At 37.7% G+C, this 9088-nt stretch overlaps 1 protein-coding gene across 1 annotated transcript; it reads left to right on the forward strand.

Moving 5' to 3' along the window:
• Positions 1–3575: 3575 nt before the first annotated feature.
• On the forward strand, positions 3576–8832 carry LOC113331112 (ATPase family AAA domain-containing protein 3-B-like). The gene is made up of 10 exons (XM_026577872.1): positions 3576–4104; positions 4188–4283; positions 4783–4893; positions 4966–5019; positions 5069–5524; positions 5608–5703; positions 6203–6313; positions 6386–6695; positions 7565–7655; positions 8261–8832. The coding sequence occupies exons 1-10, from the start codon at positions 3802–3804 to the stop codon at positions 8586–8588; spliced, it is 1956 nt and encodes a 651-aa protein (XP_026433657.1). The 5' UTR covers positions 3576–3801; the 3' UTR covers positions 8589–8832.
• The last annotated feature ends 256 nt before the right edge of the window (positions 8833–9088 follow it).

Below are 9088 nucleotides of genomic sequence, written 5' to 3' on the forward strand. Positions count from 1 at the left end.
TTTTTTTTTGTATTCCATATGTATTGATAGTATTGTCACTAAAATTGACAAAGGGGGAGATTATTAGAGCATTGCTCGGTCGAACTCGCATGCGTTGCTATCTCAAGCATGTTTGTCAATGTTAGTGATCAAAACTATAAGTCTTGATTTCTAGTCTACTATAGCTAAGTCTCGGATTAGGATAGAAAGTGTAGTTGAGCTCAAGGACTTCATGGAGATTCATCATACAAGAAGAAGAACTACTCAAGGAACCGGTGGAACTTCTCGACAAAAAGGTATGTGAAGACTTGAACTTATCTGTCACTCAAAAGTCTATCTACTCTATCTCCTACTTCTTGAGACAAAAAGTCGTATGCTATATATAGACTTAGATTATACACATTTGGTATTTCGAGCCGAGTATACCTCGTCTATCTATATCTCGAAATATGTGTTGGTAAGCGTTTCGCTTCGACCGTGTTTATCTTTACCTAGTGACGAAAGTCATGATATGTTTCAATCACTTTGAAAATTGCTTTGACGAGAAATGGTGTAACAACTGTATAACGTCCTTTAAGAATGTTTCAATGGTTGGAATGAGAGTTTAGATTACATAACCAATGATGGACATAAGTATTGTTGTGGAAACACATATGTGCATAAGTCCTATTCCTTGAACCAAAGTTTGCGAACTTTGTTGATCAAGAGAAACCGGAAGAATGGATTGTTGCCAATTCCGCGAACTGCCGAACTTCTCATCCCGAGAAATTCTGCTGGGGTTGACAAACTTGTTACGTGAGTACCAGTCCGCGAACCCAGACCGCGAACCAGCGGAAAGTCTTTGCCGAGATTTTCTGTTGAAGTTTTTAAACTCTGCCCGGTTGCTTAAGTCCGCGAACCTAGTGTGCGAACTTAAGAAAGTTATATATCTGAAGATGATTTCTGAACTTGAACTTATAAAGATTAAGGAATGCAAATTGCAAACCGTGGCTATAAAGTTCATGAACCGATTCAAGTGAATCAAATCATCTTTGCTTCAATTGTATCTTGTGTAGTACATAAGATTTCCTTGCAATTGAACAACTCTCTAACTAGTTCATTTGAGTCACTTTAACTAGTTATGGTGAAGAGGAATATGGTTGGTATGAAATGCTCATATGCCTAACCTTTTGGTTAATTATTATTGAACCAACAATGTACATGTTTGGGTACGGTTAACAAACCTAGAAGCGTACATTTCATTTCTGTATAACAAGCTAAGTTTTCGATCTAACGGTTGAGAAATATTAGCTTGAATCTAAATCAGGTTTTCATCTAACGGTGGATATTGTTTGCTTTGTGACCAAGGCGAAACCCTGATTTGAAAGACTACATAAGGGGACATCTAGCAACTCTGCAAAACTAATCCCCACACCTCACGTGTGATACTAGTTTGCGTGCTAGAGTTGTTTCTCCTTTAACCTTTGGTTTTCTTCTTCTAAAACCAGGTTAACGACTTAAAAACTTCATTGGGATTGTGAAGCCAGACCGATACTACTTTTATCGTAGTTGTGTGATCTGATCTTGCATCTTTTATCGTACGAGTACAATCTGATTGATTGGCTTGAGATTAATATCTCTGATAGGCAAGATATAAAAAGTAGTCACAAATATCTTCGTCTCATTGTTTGTGATTCCGCAACATCTTGTTTCGCTACCATGCGATTAAGATTTTTGTGAGGTGATTGATTTATCTAGGTTGTTCTTCGGGAATATAAGACCAGATTATCAATTGGTTCCTGTTCACCTTGATTATTATCAAAAGACGGAACAAAAACTTTAGGGTTTTTCTGTGGGAGACAGATTGATCCTTTGATAGACTTGTCTGTGTGAGACAGATTTGTTTATTGCTAAAGCCTGCGATTTTGGTTCGTAGCAACTCTTAGTTGTGGGTGAGATCAGCTAAGGGAATCAAGTGCGCAGTAACCTGCTGGGATCAGAGGCGTAGGGAGTACAACTGTACCTTGGATCAGTGGGAGACTGATTGGGGTTCAACTAAAGTCCAGTCCGAAGTTAGCTTAGAGTAGGCTAGTGTCTGTAGCGGCTTCATACAGTGTGTGTTCAATCTGGACTAGGTCCCGGAGTTTTTATGCATTTTCGGTTTCCTTGTTAACAAAATTTCTGGTGTTTGTGTTATTTCAGTTTCCGCATTATATTGTTTTATCTTTATAATTGTAATAATACAGGTTGTGCGTTATATCATCAATTAGAGTAATCCAACCTTTGGTTGTTGATTGTCATTGATTGATCCTTGGATATTGGTCTTTGGTACCATCCAAGTTATTCCTTGTGTTTGATTAAAGACTCGCTGATTTCTATTAGCTCGAGTAAATCAAAACAAGAGAGAGATATTAACTCTTTGAGATACTTTTATCTAGATTGAGTCTGACTGTCTAGTTGATTCTCTAGAAAGTATTTCCGAGTTAGTCCATACAGATTGATAAGCAAAATATTGGGTGGTGTTGTTAGACCCCCGCCTTTTCAGTTATTGTTTCGTCTTTTGATAAATCAAGGCGATTGATACTCGGACTTATATTCCCAAAGAACAGCCTAGTAATATCAATCACCTCACAATGATCTTAACCGTATGAAAACGGAACAAGATATTGTGGAATCACAAACGATGAGACGAAGATGTTTGTGACTACTTTTTATCTTACATATCGGAGATTGAATCTTGAGCGAATCTTAGAGAAGATAGTACTCAATACGGTAAAACAAAGTAAGATCTGAACACGCAACTACAGAGAAAATATGTGGATCTGGCTTCAGAATCCCAATGAAGTCTTTAAGTCGTTAACCTATAATGGTTTTAGAAAAACCTAGGTTAAAGGAGAATCGACTCTAGTCGCAACTAGTATCACACAGGAGGTGTGGGGATTAGGTTTCCCAGTTGCTAGAGTTCTCTCTTATATAGTCTTCAAATAAGGGTTTGCAATCAATGTTACCTTGGTAACAAAGCATTCAATATTCACTGTTAGATGAAAACCTGATTAGATTCAAGCTAATATTTTTCAAACGTTGGATCGAACTTAACTTGTTATACACAGATGAAATGTGGGTAACCGTACCTAAACGTGTACACCTTGTTGGCTCAACAATAGTTAACCGAAGTTAGCCATATGAACACTTTCGTATCAACCTTGTTCATCTGAATCACAACTAGTTCAAATGACTTCAAATGACTCGAATGAAACTAGTTCTAGAGTTGTTCAATTGTTTATATTCTCATAAAAGTATACAAGACACAACTGAAGCAAAATCTATTTTGATTCACTCGAATCAATTCACGAACATTATAGCCACGATTTGCAAAAAATTACATTCCTTATTATATAAATATATTTATTCATGAACAAACCGATTTTATAACTCAATCCACTCGGGAAAGAGGTTGGGAAGAGCTTCAGAAGCCGGTCTTAGACCGCGGTTTTCACGGAAAGTCGGTGTCACTAATCCTTGTAACGGGGCCAATAGGCAATAACACCACCCTAGGCTAACCAGGTTTAGTCAGTCGGTTAGGTAATTGTCACTCGTCTTCTCAATCGTGCCAACATTGAGAAACCCTACAAAACCTTTCTCTCTCTTGAGTGTTAGTCCGAACCGAAGAGGTATTTTTTTCCTCATTAAACCCTTACTTGCTTGTCAAGCTCTCTTCTCGCTCTTTTCTTCTTTCTCAAACCAAAATCCAAACATAAACAAAATCTACATTACGGTTTAGTAGTCCTAGGGTTCCATTTACAACATAGAGAAAGTCCAACCCCCAATTTTGTTCGGAGAAAAATGGCAAAAGCTTGTGCATTAGGGATTGTATCAGCATTAGCTTCAGCAACTTTAGGTGTTGAGTATGCTTATGCTGATGGTCCTTTTAATTTTGGTCCATTTTCATCTTCATCTTCTTCACCGTCTCCTCATCCTCCTCCCGAAGCTGCTCCTTCATCTGATACACCAAAAGAAGAAGAATCATCATCTTCTAAAGTTCGAAATGATAATCCACGAACCACATCTGCTGGGTTCGATCCTGAACCACTTCTGAAAGGAGCTGCAGCTCTTAGAGAAATTAGTACTTCTCTCAATGCTAAAAAGGTTCTCTTTGATTTTGGAATTTTTTGTGTAATTGGTCAAAACGAATATCTTGATTAAAATTTGATCTCTGTGTGTTTGTATAGGCGTTTGATCTGATGATGAAGCGGGAAGAGACAAAGATGATTCAAGCTGCAACCAAGAAAGCTGAAATGGATGCGATGAGAGCTCAATTTGAAACTGTAAGTGCTCATATAATCATTTTAGTGTTTCGGGATTAGATCTATTCTTCTTAGTCAAATTGTCAGAATGCTCATCCCAATGGAACAAAACTAAAGAAACTGGAAATTGAAGTTGTTAGAGGTAAATGTTGTAATGTCCACTGCGGCAAAACACTCTATCTGCTATTATTTTCAACTTTTGATCCGTATGTGATGAATGGCGGTTAGTTTTTTAGTTGAATGCACCTCAATGTCTTTAGATGGCAGAAGTGAATCAGTGTCCAAGTTTTCTTTTTCTGGTGTGTGTGTGAGTGGACAAAGGCTCCTCCATTCAGCATAACAGATTGGTTTATTTCAGCAAAAGTAAAACAACCCCTTCCTAATGAGGGAATGGCTTATAGGAGTAGGTTATAATCAGTGTTAAATAAAGGAAGCAGATTGTCAAATCTAATAGAGCTCTTATCATAATTTTGAGCATGCTTTCATACTTAAGCTTATGGTGTTTCTGTTTGTCATTCAGGAGAGACAAAAGGTACTATCTGAGGAAAAGCAAAAATTGAGTCAACAACAAGCACAAAATAAAGCTCAAATGGCTCGTTATGAAGATGAGCTGAAGAGGAAAAGGATGCAGGCATGTTTGTACCTTCGGAATTGGTTGTAAGTAGTCTTTTTGGAACAGGAATTAACCCTTGTGTTTATGCAGGCAGAGAATGAATGGCATAAAGCCAGAAATCAAGAAACCCTACAAAACCTTTCTCTCTCTTGAGTGTTAGTCCGAACCGAAGAGGTATTTTTTTCCTCATTAAACCCTTACTTGCTTGTCAAGCTCTCTTCTCGCTCTTTTCTTCTTTCTCAAACCAAAATCCAAACATAAACAAAATCTACATTACGGTTTAGTAGTCCTAGGGTTCCATTTACAACATAGAGAAAGTCCAACCCCCAATTTTGTTCGGAGAAAAATGGCAAAAGCTTGTGCATTAGGGATTGTATCAGCATTAGCTTCAGCAACTTTAGGTGTTGAGTATGCTTATGCTGATGGTCCTTTTAATTTTGGTCCATTTTCATCTTCATCTTCTTCACCGTCTCCTCATCCTCCTCCCGAAGCTGCTCCTTCATCTGATACACCAAAAGAAGAAGAATCATCATCTTCTAAAGTTCGAAATGATAATCCACGAACCACATCTGCTGGGTTCGATCCTGAACCACTTCTGAAAGGAGCTGCAGCTCTTAGAGAAATTAGTACTTCTCTCAATGCTAAAAAGGTTCTCTTTGATTTTGGAATTTTTTGTGTAATTGGTCAAAACGAATATCTTGATTAAAATTTGATCTCTGTGTGTTTGTATAGGCGTTTGATCTGATGATGAAGCGGGAAGAGACAAAGATGATTCAAGCTGCAACCAAGAAAGCTGAAATGGATGCGATGAGAGCTCAATTTGAAACTGTAAGTGCTCATATAATCATTTTAGTGTTTCGGGATTAGATCTATTCTTCTTAGTCAAATTGTCAGAATGCTCATCCCAATGGAACAAAACTAAAGAAACTGGAAATTGAAGTTGTTAGAGGTAAATGTTGTAATGTCCACTGCGGCAAAACACTCTATCTGCTATTATTTTCAACTTTTGATCCGTATGTGATGAATGGCGGTTAGTTTTTTAGTTGAATGCACCTCAATGTCTTTAGATGGCAGAAGTGAATCAGTGTCCAAGTTTTCTTTTTCTGGTGTGTGTGTGAGTGGACAAAGGCTCCTCCATTCAGCATAACAGATTGGTTTATTTCAGCAAAAGTAAAACAACCCCTTCCTAATGAGGGAATGGCTTATAGGAGTAGGTTATAATCAGTGTTAAATAAAGGAAGCAGATTGTCAAATCTAATAGAGCTCTTATCATAATTTTGAGCATGCTTTCATACTTAAGCTTATGGTGTTTCTGTTTGTCATTCAGGAGAGACAAAAGGTACTATCTGAGGAAAAGCAAAAATTGAGTCAACAACAAGCACAAAATAAAGCTCAAATGGCTCGTTATGAAGATGAGCTGAAGAGGAAAAGGATGCAGGCATGTTTGTACCTTCGGAATTGGTTGTAAGTAGTCTTTTTGGAACAGGAATTAACCCTTGTGTTTATGCAGGCAGAGAATGAATGGCATAAAGCCAGAAATCAAGAGTTAGTGAAAATGCAAGAGGAGTCAGCTTTGAGGCTACAGGCTGCTAGGCAGGCAACAGAACAGCAAATTCAAGCTCAGCGTCTGCAAACAGAGAGAGAAAAAGCTAACATATTAAGAGAAAATATTAAAAGTGAGCAAGAAGCAAAAGCAAGAGCCAACGCGCTTCATAAACAACTAACTGAAGATTTAAGTAAAAGGGAGCTAATAGATAGAGCAAAACTTGAGCAAGAGAAGTGGGTTGCTGCCATTAACACAACTTTTGAGCATATTGGAGGTGCACTCTCAACTTGGCCTAAATATATCTCCGGAGTTATTTTTTCCAATTAAACAAAATTTAGGTAAACATGTTTTGGCTGGTTCCTGATCTGACTCTTTTGTGCATGTGGTAGATGAATTTTGTTTTCTGTAAAGCGAATAACAGAGCTATTTGCTTTGAATATGCTTTCCAGGATAATATTTACTTTGATATATAGCTTATTGACTGCCTTTTTGTGCTAATGTCAGTTAATCCTGTGCTAATGTCTTTTGCTGAAACGGATCAAGTAACATAGTTGACCTAGTTCTTAGCATGAGTTCCTGAACTTCAGTGTTAAGAAGTCTAATACTTGAACATGATACTTATTCCGTACACCAGAAACTTTGTTCTTATCGTGGATCGCTATGAGCAAGAAGTACAGAATGGAGTATTATGTTTTTATTCATTGGATTTTCACTCCTTTGGCAGGATTGGGTAGAAGAATTTACAGCATCTTTGATATTTTTAGCTTGTGAGGTAGCTTATGGGGTGTGCCCAGACTGAGAAGTTAACTGAATAGTACTGCTTCGTCAAACTCCATATGTGTTGTCTGCTAGTATAGACAGTCAGATGTCCTACAATGCACATCAATAATTTTAAGATAATCTGATATGGTCAGCATTAAGATAATCTGTAGCAAGGATAATTTTGGAAGTGTGGCTATATGATATACCATAACATGGAAGTGTCACTCTAATAGTATAACTCATAAGTATTTCCTGAAATGTAACCTGTACAACATGTTGATTTTACCATAAGGTTTTGCATTCATGCTATCTGTCTACACTTGTAGTCACTTTGAGCCACTTCCTTATTTGGCAGAATGGTAACATTTCTGTATTCTGCAGGTGGTGTGAAGGCTTTATTAACTGATCAAAATAAGCTGATCGTAGTGGTCGGGGGAGTTACAGCTCTGGCAGCTGGGGTTTACACAACTAGGTATTGGCGCATGCTTATGAGCTGTTTCATGCTTTGTAGTATGCTAGCTATAAATTTATTAGTATGCAATGCATGTTGTTATGGATTTGATATTGGTCGTAACTCGTCAACCTACTAGTTGGTTTTGACTTAAATCTGCTCATTTTCTTCTCACGTTCATTTGTATGAGATAACAACAAAAATTGGAAGACTCTTGTTTATCATTGTGAATAGTTATTTTGCGTGTTTGAATGGGAATAATCACTTGTTGTGGTTGGAAACACGAAGACTTTGCTTTACCATTTGTTTCATTTGTAAGTTGAGTTTGTTGTTCACCTCTCAATCTGTTCATCTTGAAGCTCTGAAAGTTCTTTTCTGCAATTTACTTAGTTCCTCGTAATTTCATGGACTAAATGACTAGTTTAAGTCATTCGGCAACTCAGCATCCACTTGCACCTTAGGTCTTCTACCTCCTCAGTCAAAGGGAACAATTGAAAACAGATGTTGGTTTTCTGCTAGCATTTCCGTAGGCTGATAAATCTAGACTTGATGTGTTTTGTTAGAGAATTTAAATTTGTTGGAACTGTGCTAACTGGGATTCCTTCATGTATATTCTCTTTGTGCAGAGAGGGTGCAAGGGTGATTTGGGGATATGTTGACAGAGTTCTCGGACAACCATCCTTGATCAGAGAGTCCTCGAGAGGAAAGTACCCTTGGTCAGGGATTTTTTCTCGTGGAATTAGCTCTCTATCACAAAAGGCTGAAGGTGTGAAAGGGAATGGTTTTGGTGATGTGGTTCTTCATCCTTCACTTCATAAGCGAATCGAGCAACTTGCTGGTGCAACTGCAAATACTAAATCCCATCAAGCACCTTTTAGAAACATGCTCTTCTATGGTCCTCCTGGAACAGGGAAAACTATGGCCGCCAGAGAACTTGCACGAAAATCTGTATGAGATCTATCCTTTTCTTGTTATGTTTGGACTGAAACTCCTTCTCTACTACTAAATTATTCTCTAACCTGTATACTTTTGGTTACTAGCACAGTTTGGACCTTGTACAGATTATATACAATGCCGCTATTTAAGCATTTCCATAAATACTGTTTCAACTTAGATTTGAACTAAAGAATCAAAAGCATGAACGGATAGATTATTGGAAACAACTTTCTGATTGCAACAAAGCTACTTTTCTAAGCAATTTATTTTGTCGCTATTGTCAAAGGTTATTTCCAACTTGTGCATTCGTGTTGGCTTCTGCAAATTTATCAAATTTTCTTCTTCTGCTACATAGCTACCAGTACCTCATCACTGCTTCACCACCAGCGAGGCACTATTCCACCTCACGATATCCTCAGTAGTTCTATAGGCCCGATAAATCATTGAGCCCTATGTTATGAAAATTGGCCGAATCATTAGTCCCAGTACCTCTCTACCAATTTGTCTATATTTGTATA

The sequence above is a fragment of the Papaver somniferum genome, unplaced genomic scaffold (assembly GCF_003573695.1).
Source record: "Papaver somniferum cultivar HN1 unplaced genomic scaffold, ASM357369v1 unplaced-scaffold_12450, whole genome shotgun sequence".
Taxonomy (NCBI): domain Eukaryota; kingdom Viridiplantae; phylum Streptophyta; class Magnoliopsida; order Ranunculales; family Papaveraceae; genus Papaver; species Papaver somniferum.